Source organism: Aspergillus sydowii (genome assembly GCF_001890705.1).
Source record: "Aspergillus sydowii CBS 593.65 unplaced genomic scaffold ASPSYscaffold_22, whole genome shotgun sequence".
NCBI classification, from domain to species: domain Eukaryota; kingdom Fungi; phylum Ascomycota; class Eurotiomycetes; order Eurotiales; family Aspergillaceae; genus Aspergillus; species Aspergillus sydowii.
Genome location: NW_024467880.1, coordinates 17,675 through 39,518, shown reverse-complemented (window position 1 = coordinate 39,518; position 21,844 = coordinate 17,675). Strand labels below are relative to the sequence as shown.

The window sequence follows — 21,844 nt, the reverse complement described above, 5'->3', positions numbered from 1 at the left end:
CTGCTGTATATCCCAATCACCCATAGCCATGTCATCCCGCATCATCAATATAATCAAAGATGATCACCGCGAGCTTGAGGACTACTATAACAAAATCCTCACAGCGAGCACTAATAAGGAGAAAACCTAATAATAGAACTAATTTACATGGGAACTTGCCCGTTACTTTATTAGCAAGAAACTTGTTATTTACCCTGTCTTTGAGAAGAGTCTCCCCGACAGCCATGCTATGGCAGATAAAGACCGCAAGGAGCATTACGGGGTATACAACTTCTTAAACCTAAACCCGCTAACTAAGCAGCCCTGTCTAACAAACCACCAGGTTAAAGAAAAGCTTAAGAAGTTCTAAAATATGAATGCCTCTAACCCCGAGTTTGAACCAACAATCAAATCACTCATGGCCGAACTCTCTGAATATATCAAAGAGGAGGCAGAGGATCTGCTCAGGCTCAAGAACATGATTTCCAGTACTGAGAGTGAGAAGCTGTCTAAGTTATTTAGCTGAACTAAAATATTTATACCTAGTCACTCGCATCCCAGTGCCCTGGATAAGCCACTATTTAAGACTGCTATTAGTCTTCTGATAGTGCTAATTAATCATCTGGCTGATATATTCTGTACTTAGCTGTATACGCCTGGGATGCTGAATCCTTCTACTAAGTAGTTATGTACGAGTTGAGCATGGCGTTGAGGTGTTTGTAGCCTATGAGCAAGGCACCTTGCTGCAGAAGTCATTTCCTCAAATGTTATTATTCTGCATGTGAGAGAAGTTATAACATATCGGCCCCTCTCATTCTTCAAATTATAGAAGTCTATTTTAAGTGCCAATATGTCTGCGTATGTCTTCTCTGCAACCAGACTCCGGCCCTAGAGTTCCCGGTCCACATGCCCAGCAGAGGGACTAAATCGTTAAGTAATGCGAAGATTGGATATCGCCATCCCCCTGCTAAATAAATGCGTACAACCTGCGAGGCCTACTTACGCAACAGTTCCCGCTTAGAAAAAACTATCTCGTTTCGCAGTCTAGAGAAACAATTATATGCATACCCTGAAAGAGCATTGGCCTCAGCCCATCTGTCCACATCACAAGAGAGAGCCACAGACAGAAAGATAAGAAGAACGGAGATTTCCTGCCCAGCCACCCAGCCATCAGTCAAGTCCACCTTGAGAAGATCCGACAGTATGTCCTATTATTGACTACAGGCGGCGTGACAGATGTACTAGACGATTCAGCCATCATAGGTCGGGCAGCTAAACTTCGACTGTTTTCTAAAGTGCTACATCTTAGCTTCCTTACTATAACCTACCATATCGCCATTACGTTGCTTGTGTCGCGCTGAGGAAGAGAACGCCATTCTCGGTCTCGGCGCGGGGCTGGGGCTGAGGGCTTGCCACGCTTTCAATATCCAGCTGTTCAGTCAAACTGCCTTTAGATTCTCCAGGTCTCGTTATCTAAACGCAAAGCATGTACATCAATCTGTAATACTTAAAAGTAGAAAGTATAGTTGTTTTTCTCTTGAATACCAAGCGTATAGCCATAGAAGTCTTATCTTCATCCAACACGTATATTCTTTAATACAGACTTATCCCAACCAGATGTCAGGCGTATAATTCCCTATGCTTCTCCAAGAATGTTTCCCTCGTAGACGGTAGTTAATTTGCCGGTATTATTGTTCTCAATCTTGGATAACTTTCAGCGTCGTGTCAGATAAATGTGCTAGCAATATATACACACCTCGTATCTAGGATTTCCCTCGCTGGCATCAACATATCGATCAGCCTGATTGCCCGGCTCGGTAAGCACGGACTTGATGGTGCCGGTGCTGACTGACGTGCGTGACTCCGGGCCTGGGGTTAGTAGCCTGTTAGCCCATCTCTTTCTGCTTTCCTCGGGTTTCGAAGCTTATGATTTCTGACGTACCGCCAACAGGCTTGTACTGGACCGACTGGCCGTTCGTATAGCGGGGCATTATGGATAGGAGCGGTGATGATGAAAGATTTGGTGTAATTATTATCAGCCGTTTTCATAGCAGGACGCTGAGATGGCAGGCGACTGAAATATAGGGAGTCATCTTTCTTTGACACCAAGACCAGTATCACGAAAGTGTGACGTGAGCTCAGTGAGCCCGAGTCTTGATCATGGATCCTGCTTGTGAGTTCAAGGTATTCAATCGGCGACAGCAACGACAGCAGTAACACCATTGCATGTGTCCTAGTGGAACCAGTAAGGCACCATTGCATATAATGACGTTGCGCGCTTTGTGCTGAAATGATATTCTTTATGGGAGGCGGACGTAAGCTGGCCAGCCTGGTCTATGATCATAACACTAGAATAAGATAGCCTTAAAGAAGACAATTTATGATCCTACTTGGAGTCATCATAACCCTGTCGCGTTGATTACATCACACCAGTTAGATCAGTTTGGCCAGTGAGGAATCGAGATGCGTCCCATCAACCCTTAAGGACCATGTCAGGCTGAAGTCAAGTAATATCGAGTATTAAAAAATATAGTAGAGCTTCTCAAGATATCTTTACACTTGACTATATTTTAACTAATTCAACGTGAACTTGCTTGATTATATTACTATATTGTACAAATTTACATTAAAAAAATCATGCAAAATGGGCGGATCCAAGAAAATCGTAAGCAGATAAGTCCTGAGAAATCAATAAGCATAACACTGCTAACAAGAGGCAGTCATTCCAGCCAACATCCGCAAGAAAATCGACGACATGAAGCAAATGTTCACAGTCAACAGCGCGACTCTCAAGCGCATCACCGACCATTTTATCCAACAACTCGGACGTGGACTCGCAGAGCACGGTAGCGAAATAGTACGCTTCTCAGTATTTCCACGAAGAAGGGTAGACAATCTGACAAGCTTGTAGCCAATGAACGTCACTTGGGCTATGCACCTTCCGACAGGCCAAGAAACAGGTCAATACATTGTAATTGACATGGGCGGCACAAATTTGCGAGTCTGCGACGCGGAACTCACAGCTCCAAGTGGCGGATACGAGCTCACGCAGAGCAGCTATAGACTTCCGACGGATTTGCTCATTGGGACAGGCGAGCAGCTATGGCATTTCATTGCGGATAGGCTGTGTGAGTTTTTGAACGAGCATGGACTGAATAAACGTGATAAACCGGGCCCGGGATCCGAGTTAGGAGACAAAGAAAAGCTCCCGCTGGCGTTCACGTTTTCGTATCCGGTTACGCAGGCGCATATCCGACACGGCGTGTTGCAGAGATGGACAAAGGGGCTTGATATCTCAGGCGTCGAGGGACACGACGTGGTGGGTCAATTGGAGAATGTGCTGCAGGAGAAAAACATCCCAGTGCGGGTTGTGGCCCTTGTCAATGACACAACAGGTGTACTGATGGCATCTGCGTACAGCAATCCCGATACCAAGATTGGGAGTATCTTTAGTACGGGCTGCAACGCCGCATACATGGAGCGATGCAGCGCGATCCCCAAGATTGCGGAGTACAATCTGCCGCCCGATGCAATGACCGTGATAAACTGTGAGTATGGCGCCTTTGATAACGGGCATGAGGTCCTCCCGCGCGTGTCAGTTGATCTGGAGATTGACCAAGAATCTGCGCATCCTGGTCAGCAGACGTATGAAAAGATGATTGCCGGGATGTACCTGGGTGAGATACTGCGGCTTCTTCTTGTACGTCTGCATGAGTCTGTTGGTCTTTTTGCAGGCTGGGATATTAGGCGGCTGAGACAACGAAATACGATGGATTCAGAGTCGTTATCGAAGATGGAGGCTGATGGGAATGAGGAACATCGGATAGATGAGGCAAGGAATATCCTGATGAAGACCTATGGGATTGCAGCGCGGCCACATGAGCTTAGGGCTTGCTGTCTCCTTGCGGAGATTGTGTGTATGCGCGCGGCGAGGCTATATGCGTGTGGGATTGCCGCGCTGTTCAGGAAGCAGGGTCTCCGAAAGTGTGTAGTTGGCGTGGACGGCGCGGCATTTGGGAAGTACTCGAGGTTTCGGGAGCGTGCTGTTTCTGCTCTGCGGGAGATATTGGAATTCCCAGAGGGGGAAGATCCAGTACAGTTATGTACGGCGGAGGATGGTTCTGGGGTTGGGGCTGCGGTGATAGCGGCCTTAACTTCGCCTAAATTATGAACTAGAGAAGTGAATGCATTCATACTTCCATATGCTTTTTTCCCGAAACCTTGCTTGCACGCTCAATTCAGCTTACCGAGTCTGTCTGGCAGTAGAGGAGTAGGCGTCAGGGACTGTATAACCCTGGGCGTTCACAGTCATCTCCAATGCCTCTTGTGTCTGCCATCGCGCAGACGCATTGGACGTCTTAGCTTAGCTTCTCGCCAGCGACAGGCGAAATTGTCAACTTAAGTGCAACAGGTGTAACGTGGTCCTGCTCCAGTTTCCAACAAGTTATAGTCGCATGAATAGTTATCTATGATTGTCAACAGCGCAGAAAGGGTATATCTTAGTCGTTCTATGTTCCACAGTAGGAACGAAAAGAATTTTTTCGCACTGAATGCTGCCAAGCTATACGTCCTTGGAGATGGACTAGACATTCCTTGTTGTAATCTTTGCAGTTTCCAGACAAAACCGAAGATTCTCGCCCTTTAACAGAGAAGCATGATGTAGTCGCCTACTTTACAATATCCTTCTCCCAAACTAAGCTTGATACTTGGGTCCAATTTTTGTAGTGACCGCATCCACCGAGATGATCTGAGGCCCGTTGTTTCATCCGTGTTCACCTGCGCGGACTCTTGTTATTTTGAGCTTCTCTCCCTCAGAGAGTGTACGTATTCCAAGAATCATCCTCGTCAGAAGGAGACTTGCTTCGAACAATCCCTCCTCTATTGCCAACACGAGGGGGTCGAGTTTCAGAAGTGGAGAGGTTTCCAATACGCAGAGTCTGGTTTACTACGCACGCCAAACCTTGAAGCCAAGAACCCTTTTTGCGAATCGGCAGAATGTCCACTCAGGCTGCTGCTTTCTACCAGACTGATCTGTCCTAGGACTCGTCAATTTGCCCCGGAGTCCCTACACGTGGGCGACACTTTCTCTCCCGAGTCCATTTCCCTATCGCTACTAGAACAATGAAACAGCACCAAGACATGGGAATGCCATATATGCAACTTTTATCCAGCCAGACAGGCTCCGTGCAGGCCATGGCACCAAACTTCCAAGGTGAAGGTAACGACGTCAACCAACCATGCCTCCGCAACCGCGTTCTCCGAACAGCCCCGCATGACAGTCGCAAAGAGTCAATCGAGACCGAAACGGATCAAGCAGCACCGTTTCTGCACTCACACCCATCTGTGCCCAGCTTCGCATCCTTCTCATTCAGCAGCTGTGGCGCTGCCGGCCACGACCCGGAGGTCAGCCAACTCTCGGACATGAGCAGCAACATATCCTCGTCTCCGCTGCGCTGGCAGAACAGTGATACAGACAAGCGTGCAAAACATAAAGAGCGGAACCGCGCGGCAGCCAGCAAATCGCCTCAGAAGAAGAAGCGGGAGACAGACCAGCTTCAGGACCGGTTCCAGGAAGTGTCTCGCAGACGGTCTAGCCTCGAAGTTGAAACCAAAACCTTGCACAGTCAACTACTTTCTTTGAAGAATCAGATCCTCATGCGCTCACGGTGCGAGGACGAGGCCATTAATCTCTACCTTGGCCGCATGGTTAAACAGGCGACGAAGAACGACTCTATCTCCTCTTCCTAACTGGTGAACCAGACAACGAGGGTGCTCATAGCCACGGGCAGGGCTCAGGCTCGATGTTGCCCTCTCCGGGGGTTTCCACGGACACCCACACCATATCTCAATGAACATGGGTGATACGAGGCGCTCGCCATGCGGTGTTGAGAAGCCCATGATGGACCACCAGATGTTTGCGCAGCCGCCTGACGCGAACATCTTTGACATCCATATGGGTATCTCTTAGTGGTTTTGTTTCTATCGAACCGCTCTTCCTTTCGCAGCCTTTGGTGTATATCCTATCTTTTATTAAGCCTATCCTTTATATACTGAGTGAATAGCTGTGATGAGGCTGTATGTATCCGTAAGTTGAAATACATTTGATGGTCCTCATTTGGACTATCGAGTGTTTATTTCTCACAGATGAGCCTACTACCCCACTAAGTTACCATAGGCAGGTTCCCAGAGCCCTAAACTAACCCTGCTTGCCTACCCCTTTCCCCCTAACCGGCATCCCAGCCGCTCTATACAACTCATCAATAACCTCCATCTGCACCACACTATCCCAATTATCCACCCAACAAGGTGGCTCCCCGCCTCTAATCCTCTCAACAAACGCCTCCAACTGCCACCGATAAGTACTCCACCCCTTCCTCCCCCCGACACCTCCGGTGGTCTCAACACCGCCCCAAACCGGGCCGCCCGCATACTGCCTCCAATACTCCAGCTTGCCCGAGTCCTTCTCCAGTACCGAAATATAGTGGTACAAATGCGGCATCATCGCATTATAGAAATATATCACCGCCTTCTCAGTCTCAACTTCAATTGACGGCAGTTCCCAGAATTTGGGGACTATTCTGCCGACCCAGGATCGCGCCATGTCTGTGTATATCTGGCTCTGGACGTCTCCGCCGCCAACGGACTTGGATGCTGGGAATGTGAGATATGCGTACATTGCTTCGTCGACGCGCGGGTCCTGGGCGTGGGGTCGCATTGTTACGCTGTGTATGATTTTTGGGTGGCCGGTTTGCAATGCGTACCGGGTGAATGAGAGCGCATAGGTCATGTCCATTGCTGAGCCGCCTGTGGATGTGGTCAGTTACTCATGTAGTTCAGGTTGTAATGGAGCCTCAAAAGAGGATGGGGGATACAAACCAGCCAAGTCATACTGCCAGCGTATATCGCCCTCCGGAACACCAGGGGAGGCTGTCATAAGGGCACTCGTGCGGAGAATGTTTCCGTACTTTCCGGACTCGAGGATCGAGCGGAATCTGTGAGCCGCGGGGTGGAATTGCCAGTGGAACCGTTCCCTATGTTAGCTCGCTCGCTCCATTTTATATAAAAGATAAACATGGAAGGGGGAGAATGGAAGTGAAACGTACAGCCTCCTCAACAACTAACCCCTTCTGTTCCGCCAACTGCACAACCTTCTTGGCCTCCTGGCCGTTACTTGTGAACGGCTTCTCGCACAAGACGTGTTTCCCGGCGTTTAAAGCTCTAGTCGCCCATTCGCAGTGCTGTCCGTTTGGCGTCGATATATACACGATGTCGATCTCCGGGTCGTCAAGGAGATCCTGGTAAGACCCATAGGACTTTTTGAAGTTGTATTTCTTTGCCTGCGATTGAGCGGTGGTCTCGGTGCGAGATGCGATGCCATAGAGGGTGATAATGGGATGGGTCTCTGTTGGGTGGATTACTGGCTCAGGGTTAGTATCTTGGGGCTGTAATGGAGTCTGGGAAAGGAATTGGCGGCATTACTCGCAGCGGGATTTATCTGTGCCGAGGACAGAACGCCTACATTGAGAGAATCGGGCGATTTAATAGGTTGGTTGTAGAGGAAGGAGGAGAGGTATTGGTGGGCGAATGTTGCGGTTTGAACGACGAGGGCCATGGTGTCCCTCTTATGGTGTTGCCTATGTGCTTAGGAATAGTTGACTCCTGATGGATACTGGGATAAAATTGACACAGATTTATAAATACAGTGACTATGCGGCGGATATTTTACAATCATTTCAGTTATTTCCAATGGAGAAGACATTAGATTGACGTCAGATATACCGTACTCCGTAGTACCCGGATATCTCAGGGTGGCCGGACGCCGTCATGCGATAATTGTGGATACGGGGAGTATACGTTCCATGGGATCGTAGGGTCCTCAGAAGAAGTGCTTCAGCAGTACGATATTCTCAGAGTCAATATTTGAGAGTGTCTTCAGTGATGAGTGCACAATAATATCTCCTTAATAGTAGGGGAGGTGCGTTTCCATTAACTAAGTTATTCTTGCGGCCTCTTAGTTGAAACTGTCCCCTTAAGCTTTGCTATTTCCGTCTCGTCTTCACCATTCACACTATTCCCCGGATCCGCATTATCCCACCCCTCCTGTTTCGACGCCATGCCACCAACTCCCGCCGGGGCCTTCCTCGTCGCCGGCTTGCCCACTTCTGACGGCGGCCTGCCCAGGTCTAATGGCGGCTTGTCGCGCGAGCTGTTACCTTGCAGCAGGTAGTAGGCGGCTGAGATGCCGAGGACGGCAATAATGACCATCATGTGCGTGGTTAGTTTTTGTTGGTGAATCATGAGAGTGAGTGACGCCGTACTATGAGAAGCGGAGGATACGGGTGGGTTGTGAAACTCATTTTGTATCGATATTGGACTGTAAGTACAAGTGTCAATGGCTGTTTTATTGACAGTGCAGTAGGAGGAAAGGTATATCGAGCTGCAGAGCTTATGGCATGATTAGAGTGAACACGTAAGAGGATGACACGGTACACGTTGCACAGCATGGAAGACGCGGAACCATACCTCTTCAACGGGTTCGAGGACTTGCGGTTGACACCTGGGCCGCTATCCTGACTCTGGCCCTCCGAGCCCTTATTCTCTCGACCGACTGGGCGATGGTGTTTGGCAGCCCTAACTGTTCAGCAATACTCACGTCGTCGACGAGTCACAAGGCACATATCCCTGCGCCTGATTAAGGATATTATCAGCCATTCTGTCCAATATCAGATCTAGCATACGCTTTTCCGATGGCAAGAGTTCAACGTGGCAAACCTGTTTGTCTGAATTTTATCAGTCATTGTGCTGGATTTTATACAATTGGCTACAACTGGTGGTGTTAAAATCGAGACCGTCAGCACTACATCAGTTGGGGCCTATAGTTTACTCCTATACTTGAGACTCCCCAGAGTTGGTGAACCTTTGTGTCTTCATTAAAGAAAAGGAAACGGAAAGCAGTTGGATTGCACCGTTCTGAGTCGTCCTGCCTTGTGACGTCATCGACACATCACGCGGTCTGGGCATCAAAAGTGCTTTGAGACTTCAGCTTGACAACAATAGTCTCGGCGCTTTTTCCTAGATAGACAAAGATAAGCCACGTTAAATTTGAGATTCAGGGTCTCAGCCTTAAGGCAAGCCCGAAACCAGTCCCCCCCGTATACCTCACATCGACGAGAGACCGTTTCGTAACTTTCCTTAAAACCCAGGTCCGTGATCAGTATTGAAATGGAAACCAGTGCATGTGAATAGACAATATCGCTGTCGAAAGGTAAGACCTTCCAAGTCTGCAGAACACATAGTTCTAGACTAAGAAGGAAGCAAATACCCTATCATGGCGAAAACGCCGACGAGAAGAAGCGTCAGCTCGCCATCGCCTCCAACCGCCTCCACCCATTGCTCAAGAAGTTAGATGGCCGCTTCGAGTCGACACTATCCAGCGGCGGCCTCATTACTGCACTATCAGGGATCAACAAGTCCACTAACGTGCGCTGGTTCGACTGGCCAGGCTCCAACATCGAAGACCCCGAGGAACGCAAGGAAGTCACCAAAGCACTGGCAGATAAAGACGCAGTGGGGATATTCCTCAACGAGGAGCTCGCGCATAGCCATTATAATGTGTCTTCGAGTACGCGTTTCCCTCCCCCTTCTCCCACTCGTGCTGTGGTGACGGCAACGATTATGTGACTTACTAACCGACCCAATCCAGATAGCATCGCTTGGCCCATCCTGCACTACCAATCCGGCGTCGACTTCACAGACCCGAACAGAACAGGAAAATGGGCGTTTCATCTTCGCGGTAAGCGCACTTCTGAGAGATAGATGACATCCGAGATAGCAGCGGCGAATCAAATTAACTGAGACAAGGCGTCTTAAAAATAAGTGATGTATGCTTCGGGAGCTTCGAAGATATTTGCATTAGTGGTGGGGAAGCGATGTGGAAAGAAAACAGAAGCGGTGCAGATACTGTACGGTAATAGGGTTATCCATCGTAATGCTTGAGGCCTTCACCCCTGGTAGGTATGCAATATATAACCATTGGATTTGCAATCACGGGTCTCGAGTTTCGCGTATACGGCCAAGCGGAGCCATGCTGAGGCTGTTAATGCTCTCTAGAGTGGTCAAGTGATACTGTACAATTTGAAATTCCTCTGGTGTCATCTGGATGCCAGACTCCATGGGTAAACCAACTATTTGATGGTTGATTTCCGGGGACCCTCACTTCCGTAAGTTTTTGATCGTTTCTGCCGTATGTATGCTAAAACTGAAAATCGCCATACCATTGCTAGATATATGCGTACAACTTGTAAGTCCCCAAATTATGTAAAAAGAATTCTCGCTTGGAAAACCATCTCGTTTCGCCATCACGAGTAAAAGATCTATGCATACCCCGAAAGAGCATTAGTAAAGCTCTCGCCCCATTTAGCACTAAACTGTCAATTAGATCCACTGACGTATACTAAAGGAAAAGAAAAATGTACCTGGTACTGGTACAGTAGCAATAAATTCTTCCAACTTTAAATACCTCTTTTCCTTCTCTTCGAGGCTCATTGTCGCCGCCTTGTAGATCGAGTCCGACAGTTGCTGCGCACTAGAAGGGTTAAATGTGATGCTTCCCGCGCCCATGAATGTAGCTGTATCCTTCTCTGACCTTGATTGGCAATTAGTCTGATTTTTATTGAATGGGCTTTTGGACCTAATGTTTCCGCGTTGCCCGCAGTAGAAACCATGTTGTTCCATTCTGACGCCTCAACAACTTACCCACACAAACAGTGATAACCGCCTATCTGCCGGTCGGATACCTTGCCCTTAGATCCTGACATCAGCACCCTACATAAATTCCTCAGGTGGTCTGCCTGGCAAGGAGAGATGGTCCCATAATACCCATCACGGAAACCAGAAATGATAGGTCGTCGGCAGCCCATCGGGTGTGTAGGTTCATGGGAACAATGATATGCCATACTGCTTAAAATCACCCCAAATTATCTGCTTGCGGAATACGGGCCAGAACTTGAATAATGTCCCTGTATGCCTTAGCGGCACATAGCCACTATTCTAACCGCGGTTTTGTTGAATCTTGACTCGGGTAAGGATGACGTGCATCGCGCTAACATCGTACAAACGAAACCCCATCCTGACCGAACTGACAGATCCAAACTGACGGTCCCGTCAGTGATCAGAAATACCATACTGAAATCGCAATTCTTCTTCTGAACAAACGGGAACTATCCATGATCTTTACAACTGCTATTTAGGCGCCCTCTCTTGGACCCTACAGACCCACAAGTCGAGGTTTGACCCACCAAACTCCACACCATCACCATGATCTCACTCACGACATCATCATTGTTGATCCCAGGCCTCAAGCAGGGGATAAGAACAGAGCCAAACCTTTCCCTTCGCAGTTTTGTATAAGCACAAACTTGTTCGCTTGTTCCAAGCAAAACTCACCGTTGGCGCAAGTTCGAAACAAACAGAAGCGGGCTGGCATCTTCTTGAACCCAGTGATGTTATTGAAGTTGTTACGATGCTCAATAGCAGCTCTTCTGGCCAGGACTATTAAAGGTCGACATATAGATCGGTGTCGTCCAGCTTATAGTTATGGATATTTTAAACGCTTTTTTGGCCCTCTTTTCTGGCCCCTTATTTTCCCCTGCACTACCTACATATACATATACAGGACACATATACAGGATGTTGAATATTGTCTGCATATCTGGACAAATAGGCAAATTTTAGACAGTTCTCTTACCTGGTTTTATTACTAAAGGACGTTTCTCACTGACTAATATAGTCTCCTATAATTTCCGTCTCATTCATCCCTGGAAACTGAATAATGCTAGAACGAGAGGGCCCGTTATGTTATAACTTCTCTCACATGCAGAACAATAACATTTGAGGGAATAACTTCTGTAGCAAGATGCCTTGCTCATAGGCTACAAATACCTCAACGCCACGCTCAACTCGCACATAGCTACTTAGTAGAAGGATTCGGCATCCCACGCGTATGCGGCCAAGTGCGGAACATATCAGCCAGATGATCAATTGGCGCCGTCAGAAGGCCAATAGCAGTCTCAAACGGCGGCTTATCCGGGGCGCTGGGATGCGAGCGACTGGGTATAAACATTTTAGTTCGGCCAAATGACTTGGACAGCTTCTCGCTCTCAGTACTGGAAATCGCGTTCTCGAGCCTGGGCAGATCCTCTGCCTCCTCTTCTTTGATATGCTCGGAGAGTTCGGCCATAAGTGATTTGATTGTTGGTTCAAACTCGGGGTTAGAGGCTTTCATGTTTTGGAACTTCTTAAGCTTTTCTTTAACCTGGTGGTTGGTTAGACAGGGCTGCTTAGTTGGCGGGTTTAGGTTGGGAAATTGTGTACCCCGTAATGCTCCTTGCGGTCTTTGTCTGCCATAGCACGGCCGTCCGGGAGACTCTTCTCGAAGACGGGGTAAACAACAAGTTCCTCGCCAATGGAGTGACGAGCAAGTTCCCAGGTAAATTGGTTCTGCCATTGGGTTTTCTCCTTGTCGGTGCTGGCTGTGAGGATCTTGTTATAGTAGTCCTCAAGCTCGCGGTGATCATCTTTGATTGCGTTGATGATGCGGGACGACATGGCTGTCGGTGATTGGGATATGCAGCGGTATTGGATAGTAAGTATGGGCCGTTTTACTGGGAAGCGAATTGAATTAGTGAGGCGGATGGCCATTTTGGACTGGGTAGTGTTGGAAATATATTTGGATGTGCCCTTCGATAGAATGGACGGCCGCTACGGCTACTTTATGGAGTTAACGCTGGGCGTCATGGTGACATGGTGAAGTCCGGCTGATGCGATCGCGGAAAACAAAATTTGACCACTAAACAAGGCGTGGATTTGTTGGTGCTTGTCAGGGTTGAGGTTTAATCAGCGTCATCATCATGACGGCCCTGGGTGCTGGTTCAGCGCGGGAACCAATTAGGGGCTAACAATTACGAGGGTGGTCAACGGGGAGATTACAGTTTAGAACAAGACGTTGACGTCTAGACCAGCGTAGTAGTTTTGATATCATAAGTCCGCATTTGGCTGTGCGGCGTTTTCACTACCGTCACAAACGGTGCCTTGCGGTATCTGCAGAGAAAAATGTTTTGCTTCGATAACGATGACATTCCTAGCTCGGACGGTTTGGCATGGTGGTGGACGTGCCACCAAAATACTTAGTCTGCTAGAGGTTTTGTGTACTCCGCTCTATACATAGTGTAGGTTATAGGGCTCGCGTATATTCATTACTCCGGATTGCCTTGAGTGTTAAGTCTCTTCGTCCGTTTCGGCGATGGTATTCGGCTTGCTATTATTTCCATGCCCATCGTGCATGGTTCAGAGCTGCACGAACCATCCGCGCCATTAAAATGGGACGCGGTTCTTGGCGCTCGGCCCGGGCAGTCCTCATCGTCGTCACAGGGCTGAGTAGTTGGCACGCAATTCAGCGCCAATGAATGGCTTATACGGCGTTGTGGGCTGACGAGTCATGACTCACCGTCCTTCAGGCGGTTATTTGTGATTTCATGGTTACTCTTACTTCTGGATAATCAGCTCAATACTGGCATGGTGGCGAGTCACAGTATATTTAGTAGAGGAAGCGTTTTGCAACGGACCGGCATTAAGATTCTTCCCCATCTTTCGCACACCATTGGAAAACCGCAGACCTCTGTTGGTCCGCCTTTGGAGAGCCAGGAGTAAAGCGGGGAATGCCAGGATTGACCTGAAGTATTGTGAGAGCTATATTTTACCGCACGATGCAGCTTATGGTTATAGATTGTATGTGCTGATGCAATCCGAAATAATTATGTCAGGCGGTATTGGTTATCGTCGTCTGGTATCTTAACCTTGTCAGGCTTGCACCCCCGAATCGGTTCTCAAGAGGATCACGCTGGCTAATAAGATTTTCGGATGACGGTCTACTGTTGTGATTTGTCAATCATTGATGGTTCGTGAAATGTAAAGTGTCCTCCGCACTAGGATGATGCAACCAGATGAACTTAATTGAGGGCGTATATGTATATGTCTCATTGAATAGGATGTACAACAATAGCCAAGGCATCGCATTTGATTTTCTGGTCGACTGGCAACATTTGCGCGGTGCTTGGAGTGCTGGAGTTCGAAATTCAAAGTAAGTTAACATTCCAAAATACGTATTAAATGTATCCACACATGGCAGGATCGGCCAATTGCTGCAGACTGTTATCAATCACGAACCGTGCGCCTTACTAGGGATCGCACCATTACACCTGCAAGCTCGCGGCATCTTAAATGATGGCCCACCTTTACTCCGAAAATTCTACACGCAACGTATCATCTTCTTCATCAGCTCGGCAGGACTCTTTGACGGCAGGGCAATGTGGGGCGCTCTCCCGGTGAAGCGAGGGATAGATGAGGACTCCCGATATCTGATCGCCAGTGGGCACGGGTTGGCGTGAGGGCAATGTAACTGTCGGGTCCAATGTTGGTTAAGACGAACGGGTATCAGGACAAATAGGCTTCGCCTTAGTTCATTGATTTCCACCAGCATAACCTGGTAGAAGAATAAATCAACCTTATTCTTGGATGACTTGAGGAACATTCAGGCGCGGTGAAGAGCGAGCTATGGCCTTCTTAGTGGTAGACTGTCGGGGCCTGGGCCGTATATCCTTGGGAAGGTACTTATAAATGTTCTTCACGGCCTTGAGCGTATCCTGCAAACGCGCGTTAACCATAGTCTCAATCCAGGAAAGCGGCGATAATACTTGATTACGCCATAATGCCTCATCATCCAGCTTTGACTTACCCTCATTCTCAGCACGCTCACAACTGGCGAGAATGTCCCGAGCTAATACGCTACTCTCCGCAACGCCCATCGTCATCGAGGTTCAGCTATGAGAATGTGGAACGAGCGGGGTTGTGAACTCGTTGATTTCCGGTGCTTGTGCCTTGGTGGCATGATGATGGAACTTCGATCTCGATGTACAAGCGTTTAGGCGTAATGTGGTGACTTGCGTTGCTGGGCATTGCAGCTGCTGTCATGGTTCCAGTCCTTTACTTATTATACAATGGGGCCATATTGTAAGAAGACGGAACAGGCATGCACAACAGTGAAGAATTATATATTAGTTAATTGAATATTCAATTATCTAACGGGTATATTTAATCCTTAATCTCTTATACACAGGCCTGTCGAATAAGTGCGGATTTAGGGATTTAGGGATGCTTTTCCGGCCTGCGGATATTCAATAATGCAGTACGATACCAGACAAGCCAACACGCCATGGCCAGCAATGCTGGAGCCAACGATGCGCTGCGGAAGGCATGCTCACTTCTGGTACCAGTGCGCGGCGATGACTATAGAGCAATACAGGATATTGAGCCAAACCGAGAGCTTTTCTTGAAGGGTTCGTAAAATGAGGGCATCGGACGTGGTTGCCACCGCGCTGGGTAGCTTGGCTAGATTCTTAATTTCGATCACGGTGGAGCTAATAAAGGGTTGCGAAGAAAAAAAAAAAAAGAGCTGTACCTTGTCATCAGAGACATTTGCTGCCCTTAAAGAAGGCGGCAACGCAAGTAGCATTATCGCTCCGCGGCTGCATTGTTGATTCTTTTGTGATTTCATCGGCGACGCCTTTGGCTCCTTTCGCCGACTCCCAGAATAACGTAGCTGCCCGACCTGCGATGGCAGAATCGTCCAGTGTATCTGTCACGCCGTCTGAAGTCAATAATAGGGTATAACGTCGGGTTGGGTCAAGGCGGACTTGACTGATGGCAGGGTCGCTGGACAGGAAATCTTCCTTCTTCTTATAGTTTTTGTCTGCCGCCCTCTCTTGTGATATGGACAGATAAGCCGAGTCACGATTGTTGAGAGGAGTCTTGTATTGTAGATCTCCAAGAGTCCGAGACATGTTGAGCGACCCTAACCTTCAATGAGCATCGTCTAGTGATTGCACTATATCTGGTTTAGAAACTGACCTACTCTGGCGCATCCACTTCTCCAGTTGATAATCCCTCCGGCTTGAGCGATGCGCTTCTCTTCGCTGGGGTCGGCAGGGGAGTGTCCTTTGGACAGACGAGTCTAGGCCCAGACACTTGCGTTCAGCTTCCATGGACATGTGCTATCAGGGAATATACGTACTATTTGCATTTGTTCCACATCGGATAATTCGTCTGCCTCCCCGAGTACGACATGCGAGTCCCCGAGGTTGCCGGTCGTAAGAAGACCGCTGGTCAAATCCACAAGAGAAATTGCCACCGTCGTACCAGAAAAGGCGTACTCATCCTGGCCTGCATTGTACTCTTTCAGAAGAAGATCCTCCTCTTCCTGCATAGCCAGTATGATGGCTTTCTCGTACTCTTCATCCCTAAGTGCAGGACTTTGAACGATCAGACGCGGCAGGTGCTCGTTCGCATGTTCCGCTACCTTTTCTGAGCAGCTGCCTAAGTTAATACCATTGCCTTGTTGGCGCAGAGTCGACGAGTGAAATTGGAGACATACTGTCCGTCACAAATAAGGAACAGTACAAAGTCCTTGTTCGTAGCTGCAAAATCACCAGGAAACGACAAACTAAATCGGTCCTCTTGTGTCGGCCGAGATCCTTGAGCCTGTTTTATCATTAACACTTCGCTGGAGTTCATTTGAGGGAAATAGGACTCGAACACTGCTGCCTCCTGCGCCCTCAAGGATTACGGTCCCCATTGTAGACTACCGCACGTGCAGAACTGCCACCAGCGTGGTTTGCTTCCATGCTCATGTGGGTAGATGCATGCTATTAAGGTTCCGGCTCAGTGACGTAACAATGCGCAAATCTCGAGACGCAAGTCTCCGGTTAATCACCGACGAACTCCTTCGAATTGTCTTGCTGCTTACTTCACTTCCCCTCGTTTCCATGTGCGCCGCTAAGGATCTGCCATTAGTCTTGCTCGTGCCTGATTCGGGAGGGCCAAAAATTCGACTATCCTACTTTTTCTCCAGTATTCACATTGTTGAAGCCGAAGAGGGTTCTCGGTAGCTGATAGATGCTCTAACCAATTCTTGCCCCTAAGATAGAGAGTTCGCTCAAAATTGATGTTGAAAGGTACTTATAGTAGTAAAAATCTGGCAATGTCGCTTAATTTAGGATGGCGAGGAAAACGAAACAGTCTAAAACCCTCTCCACTCTATGTTGACCAGGTTTCCGACGGGGTGACCAAGCATCGCGTAACGACCGGATTAAAGTTTGCTGTCTCCTAAGAACGGTCGACGTAAAGGTATGAGGCACCTATTATGTCGGGCATCCAATTATCGTCAGAATTGTCTATTTTCCACGTCGAATATCCCCAGTTTCATGAGGTGCGGCGGATTGGGCGAGGCGCTGGACGTTGCTCGTCGCCATCAGCCTGTTTATAATTAACTACTCGGAAAATCCTTTTTCCTGGATAACAGGGCGCCGGAACGGATAATGTCCCTCTAAGGCCAACCGCGTCTTTGGCCAACATGTCCGCTTCGTCATTTCGGAATTACTCTAGAGACAAAGAGGCTACAATCAACTCTTTCTAATATTTTGTGCATTGGCGAGACATTGTGGTCTTCGTAAAAGGATAGGATTTTCTGGTTCATGCGTGGATCGTGCCTTTGGGAATCTGAACGTTGCCTTTCGGTATCTGCTTTGAAAATGTCTTGTTCCGGGAATGATGACAAGGACCTATAGTACGTTCTTAGCTCGGACGGTTTGGCATCATGGTGGACGAGCCACCAGAATACTCGGTCTGCGTGCTCCGCTCTATACATAGTGTAGGTTGCTGGTGCGCTTGACGTAGTCATAGCCGTCATCTCGTCGCTATTGTGTGTCACTATGATGTCTTTCCTATATTTCAGTATTTGTATCCTAATGCTTACTACCTATTTCCGCGCCAAGGATCGCCAGAAGACTTGTTTCACAGAAGACTTGTTTCTGGTTCACCACATCGTACTGAAGTCAAGCAGTACGGGTCGAAAAATATATGTTGCCTCTAAAATATTTCGTGACTGAACTTGTTTGGGTTGCTTTGCGCAGTACTACTTTCACTATCTGTCTGTTGCAGTACCTGCTCTAACTTCTTCAAAATGGCGCAAATTTGGGAAGACCGTTAGTGAAACAATTTCCAAAGCATGTCGATAAGTGCGAAGATCAAAGCATTGACTAACGAAAAACAGTCATACCAGCCAACATCCGCAAGGAATTCGGGAACATCAAGCGAGCTTTTGAAATTGACAGTGAGAGTCTTCAGCGCATCACCGATCATTTTGTCCTATCAAGGAGTATCAAGATTTGAACAAGGAGCTAAGTATGCTTGTTGGGAAGATTAATGGCGCGCATTGTATATCCTTCACCCATTTACCAGGCTTCTTTCGCCTACCTATGCTGGTAGGTGTGGCGTGTGCTAACTAGCGGTGGCAGCAACCCCCAAGGGCTCGCCCATTGTTTACCTGCACCACTTCGTCCCCTTCGTGGACCTAACAGCCCTCTACCGCATCGCCCACATCTGCTTGATAGCATCCCAGCGCGACGGGATGAATTTTGTTGCGGCCGAGTACGTCGCCTGCCAGAGAGACCGGAAGGGCGTGCCCGTCCTGACTGAGCTTGCCGGGGCTGCGACGTTCATGGATATTGGAAGCATTATATTTAACCCGTCTAGTGCGCAGCAGCTGTCGGAGTCGGTGCACAGAGCTGTTACTCTGGGTGTTGAGGAGAGAAGAGGATGTATGAGGTGTTGGAGAAGCTTATTATGACGGGCACTAGGCGTGTTTCTTCACCTTCTCTGAATAGATGGCTGATTGTGTAGTGTGGAATGGGGAGAGGTGTTTACGCATGCTCTTGAGCAGTATTTGTAGCTGGTTCAGTTCAATCTCGTTCTGTTAGGCAGACAGGGTTCATTCCTTCATGATTTAAATTCTCGAGGAGCGTGACCATCTTACTGAGCTAATCCAGATCTATCTTTCAACTCAAAACGTTCAGAAGACGGAAACATTCCCGATTCAATTTTATAGGTGAGCTGTGACTTCAAAGTCGTCTGCCATCCAAGCAACCGACATTCCATGCCCAGGTGGAGCAACGTTTCGCCCAAGCGACTGATGCTCCCATGACAAACAGCCAGATTGAGTTATGCTACAGTGTACATGATTAGATGGGCTCTATCCGCACTGGTCTTCCGTCATGCTACTATGTAACTGACAACAGAAACTAGTAATACCTTTAAGTTACTCTCAGTTGCCCCAGCATTATGTTTGCTCTATTCTCAATTGACTATTAGCGATGACTAGCAAAGCATTAATTTACTTGCAGTCTTCTAAGCCTTATAACGTACTTCATAGCGGTCAGCATTCTGCGTCATGTACTGCTCAAATTCACCAAGTGATAAGTTGGGCGGCATCACATATTGGCCTTCTCTGCCAACAACAGCTTTGTATCCCTACCAGACTCCTTTCCTGTGTCCTGTGATGCAAAGTGACTTTCTAGTAGCCTCTTCCATTCACCCACCCCCGCAAGCCCAATAGAGTATACCCCAGAGCAAAACAAAAATATGAATCCGCCTCTGAACTCCTTTTCTGCCCCGTGGCAAATTTCCAAATACTCTTTTAGCCGGTCCAGTGACGGCTTAATGGCGAACACTGTCCAAAACGGCGTTAGATTGTACCTAATTGATAACCACGGCTCCATTACAGCGAAGCCCTCAACGAGGATTGAATCCGTCGGGCGACACAGTTGCTCCATCCGCCGGCGATATACATCAGCAACGAGAGGGCTCGCATGTTCAGGATGTCTATAATCAAGATACTTGATTTGAAAGCCATGCTCCTTTGCAAATCCGACGATATCATCTGCCAACCCCTCTGAATAGCCCCATCCTGCCTCGGGGACTTCACAGTCGGACGGGGGAGCATTCCAGTTCATCTTATGCTCTTTCTGATTACTGATTCGGCCGTTGTTATGAATGGGGATTTTTGCGACTCAACGAATTCGTTCACAGCAGTTGACACTTGAATGAACTCTTCCGCGAATAACCCTCCTACCGCGCCACTCCGGAAGTAATGGCGATCAGCAACTTTTGTGGACGACCATTTCAATCCGCAGCAGGTTTACGGTTATTAGCGGGATCGAAAACGAGGTCGTTGAGCTCTAGTGTTACAGTACGGAGTTGAAATCGCCTTATAATTCTTTCGCAGATAGAAACTGTCTTGTGTTCGTGAAACGAGCTCTAAATACAGCATCACTGCCACAGAATTCCCAATGAACATAAAAGCGAAGGTGAGGCTGGCACAAACAATGCTAAGAAAATACTTGGCAGTCGATGATCGGCTGTAAAGGACTAAGTTGGGTTTTTATGTGGAAAGAAAGCACCCAGCAATACCTAGCACTTTACTGTTCACGCGGTATCACACTCTTGTATGCTTCGCAACGGTCACACCCTACTGGCTAGCCTAGTCACCTTCAGGCCCTGGGATCATCTTAGTACCACCCGCTGCCCTGACGATCATATACCGGGGCGGGCCGCTCCACCGATAAGCTGTGCTGCGAATCCTCTGCACCGAAAGAACGCAGCTCGATCTCTTGCAAATGATGCTGCCCGACCTGGTCTAGCGCACTCTTAAAGTCATCTAGGATGATTGTGCCACTCAGGCACTTGAAAATAAATGCCAGCTACACCATAAGAACTGATTAGCGTGCGATGTCTTTCCCCTGAATCAACGTGCTGCATTACCTTCCAGAATGGCTCGACTTCTAGAGGAAGCTCGAGATGAAAGGCACCAACAACCGCACACGTGTCAACAATAGTAAAGATGATGGAAAGAGCCATGAACAGGATTATCACGCCGAACCGAGGGCTAACTCTAACTAATACTCGAAAGCGGCATTTGTAACTACGCTGTATGATGTAAAACAGGTAGCAAGAATTAAAGATCCACCACGGGTCACTAAGCTAGAATCAGTGTAGCACAGAGCGTTGAGGTCGTCTGACATACCGAAATAAAGGCTCAAGGGGCCGGGTCCTCAGGAATAGTGGGTTACCATGATTGAAAAAAGCAAAGTTCGCATAGACTTCCACTATCCAATATGGCTGAACCGCCAGTAAACTGAGCATGTAGAGCCGGGTCCCCCAGCTTCCGTAGTAAGTCCGGATTTTCATCCAAGAGATCAAGTTGTGTAAGGACCAGGAGATATTCAGGCCGATCGCGGTAGTTGACAGGTACCAACCATAGGCCGGATCGTGGAGGAAGATGAAAGTTCCATGGGAAATGGCGAGTACCAGCTAGCACTCCAGCATCAGGGATATTCGCTGCACAATAGGGACTGTTACGCACCTCAGCTGCGATCAGTTTATGGAGAGGATTCTCCCTCTTCATGTTGGCTACTGTTACTGCGATCATCACAATTAGTGAGCCTACCATCAGTCCCCGCCCCCAGGCTTCCACGGNTAACCCGTCCGAACCATCTGGGCGAGTGGTGACAATCGAGGGCATAATGGGTTTAGGTAGCGCCGAATGCACGTTGTCGCATAAATGAGGGTTCTCACAAGAGAGTACTGTACCAATTAGTCTGCGTGGGAAATTCGGGCGTACCAGGGTGATGTCGTTGGAGGCATTCTGTTCCGCAGGGTCTACTATACATACTGTGGGGATTGGGGGCAGCTATTTCCCACTTTTCCCTTCCAGCTTCCCGAATCCCTATGGGCGGCCGCCTCACTGTTGAGGTCATAGATATCGTGTACAGGCTTGCAACCCAAGCAGAAGAGACCAAATACCAACTAGTATTATACGGTTGTGCCGCCTCATCCTTTATTGAAGGTAGCGAGCAGTCCAATTTGCTCGACAATGGTATGGTGCCTATTCACACCATCATAGTCTTTGCTCAGACAA

At 48.2% G+C, this 21,844-nt stretch overlaps 12 protein-coding genes across 12 annotated transcripts in view; 4 read left to right on the top strand and 8 right to left on the bottom strand.

Annotated features, from left to right (window-relative positions):
- Positions 1-1,615: 1,615 nt before the first annotated feature.
- Positions 1,616-1,970, bottom strand: ASPSYDRAFT_164954 (DUF2945 domain-containing protein; the record flags this gene model as incomplete). Its single annotated transcript, XM_040843303.1, has 3 exons — positions 1,616-1,681; positions 1,736-1,848; positions 1,922-1,970. 3 exons carry the CDS (start codon positions 1,968-1,970, stop codon positions 1,616-1,618), a joined length of 228 nt encoding a protein of 75 aa, XP_040696036.1.
- Positions 1,971-2,616: 646 nt separating this feature from the next.
- Positions 2,617-4,150, top strand: ASPSYDRAFT_95762 (uncharacterized protein; the record flags this gene model as incomplete). The annotated part of the gene is made up of 3 exons (XM_040853161.1): positions 2,617-2,644; positions 2,700-2,836; positions 2,891-4,150. The coding sequence occupies 3 exons, from the start codon at positions 2,617-2,619 to the stop codon at positions 4,148-4,150; spliced, it is 1,425 nt and encodes a 474-aa protein (XP_040696035.1).
- A 950-nt stretch (positions 4,151-5,100) lies between these two features.
- ASPSYDRAFT_95761 (bZIP transcription factor) lies at positions 5,101-5,727 on the top strand (the record flags this gene model as incomplete). Its single annotated transcript, XM_040853160.1, has 1 exon — positions 5,101-5,727. The coding sequence occupies one exon, from the start codon at positions 5,101-5,103 to the stop codon at positions 5,725-5,727; it is 627 nt and encodes a 208-aa protein (XP_040696034.1).
- Positions 5,728-6,089: 362 nt separating this feature from the next.
- On the bottom strand, positions 6,090-7,660 carry ASPSYDRAFT_52083 (Gfo/Idh/MocA family protein). Its single transcript, XM_040848426.1, has 4 exons — positions 7,459-7,660; positions 7,083-7,396; positions 6,856-7,003; positions 6,090-6,783 (listed from the first exon to the last, which is right to left on the bottom strand). Exons 1-4 carry the CDS (start codon positions 7,589-7,591, stop codon positions 6,176-6,178), a joined length of 1,203 nt encoding a protein of 400 aa, XP_040696033.1. The 5' UTR covers positions 7,592-7,660; the 3' UTR covers positions 6,090-6,175.
- A 314-nt stretch (positions 7,661-7,974) lies between these two features.
- On the bottom strand, positions 7,975-8,691 carry ASPSYDRAFT_37467 (uncharacterized protein; the record flags this gene model as incomplete). The annotated part of the gene is made up of 3 exons (XM_040845541.1): positions 7,975-8,353; positions 8,503-8,610; positions 8,633-8,691. The coding sequence occupies 3 exons, from the start codon at positions 8,689-8,691 to the stop codon at positions 7,975-7,977; spliced, it is 546 nt and encodes a 181-aa protein (XP_040696032.1).
- Positions 8,692-11,726: 3,035 nt separating this feature from the next.
- ASPSYDRAFT_52080 (uncharacterized protein) lies at positions 11,727-12,684 on the bottom strand. Its single transcript, XM_040848425.1, has 2 exons — positions 12,352-12,684; positions 11,727-12,292 (listed from the first exon to the last, which is right to left on the bottom strand). Exons 1-2 carry the CDS (start codon positions 12,676-12,678, stop codon positions 11,948-11,950), a joined length of 672 nt encoding a protein of 223 aa, XP_040696031.1. The 5' UTR covers positions 12,679-12,684; the 3' UTR covers positions 11,727-11,947.
- Positions 12,685-15,500: 2,816 nt separating this feature from the next.
- ASPSYDRAFT_1169944 (PP2C family serine/threonine-protein phosphatase) lies at positions 15,501-17,099 on the bottom strand (the record flags this gene model as incomplete). The annotated part of the gene is made up of 4 exons (XM_040840236.1): positions 16,466-17,099; positions 16,106-16,403; positions 15,961-16,045; positions 15,501-15,886 (listed from the first exon to the last, which is right to left on the bottom strand). The coding sequence occupies exons 1-4, from the start codon at positions 16,603-16,605 to the stop codon at positions 15,501-15,503; spliced, it is 909 nt and encodes a 302-aa protein (XP_040696030.1). The 5' UTR covers positions 16,606-17,099.
- ASPSYDRAFT_52073 (uncharacterized protein) lies at positions 16,467-17,308 on the top strand. Its single transcript, XM_040848424.1, has 2 exons — positions 16,467-16,572; positions 16,628-17,308. The coding sequence occupies exon 2, from the start codon at positions 16,767-16,769 to the stop codon at positions 16,977-16,979; it is 213 nt and encodes a 70-aa protein (XP_040696029.1). The 5' UTR covers positions 16,467-16,572; positions 16,628-16,766; the 3' UTR covers positions 16,980-17,308.
- A 671-nt stretch (positions 17,309-17,979) lies between these two features.
- Positions 17,980-18,931, top strand: ASPSYDRAFT_708482 (uncharacterized protein). The gene is made up of 3 exons (XM_040850539.1): positions 17,980-18,074; positions 18,143-18,306; positions 18,387-18,931. The coding sequence occupies exons 2-3, from the start codon at positions 18,276-18,278 to the stop codon at positions 18,716-18,718; spliced, it is 363 nt and encodes a 120-aa protein (XP_040696028.1). The 5' UTR covers positions 17,980-18,074; positions 18,143-18,275; the 3' UTR covers positions 18,719-18,931.
- A 15-nt stretch (positions 18,932-18,946) lies between these two features.
- Positions 18,947-19,996, bottom strand: ASPSYDRAFT_1169934 (uncharacterized protein). The gene has a single exon (XM_040840235.1). It carries the CDS (start codon positions 19,878-19,880, stop codon positions 19,359-19,361), a length of 522 nt encoding a protein of 173 aa, XP_040696027.1. The 5' UTR covers positions 19,881-19,996; the 3' UTR covers positions 18,947-19,358.
- Positions 19,997-20,407: 411 nt separating this feature from the next.
- Positions 20,408-21,448, bottom strand: ASPSYDRAFT_62928 (uncharacterized protein; the record flags this gene model as incomplete). Its single annotated transcript, XM_040850190.1, has 5 exons — positions 20,408-20,509; positions 20,559-20,627; positions 20,689-20,902; positions 20,951-21,237; positions 21,290-21,448. The coding sequence occupies 5 exons, from the start codon at positions 21,446-21,448 to the stop codon at positions 20,408-20,410; spliced, it is 831 nt and encodes a 276-aa protein (XP_040696026.1).
- A 65-nt stretch (positions 21,449-21,513) lies between these two features.
- Positions 21,514-21,844, bottom strand: part of ASPSYDRAFT_1169928 (ankyrin repeat domain-containing protein) — a gene marked incomplete at its 5' end in the record, with an annotated part of 1,531 nt that continues 1,200 nt past the window's right edge. Inside the window, one exon of the mRNA XM_040840234.1 lies at positions 21,514-21,844. This exon is cut by the window's right edge and continues 1,200 nt beyond it.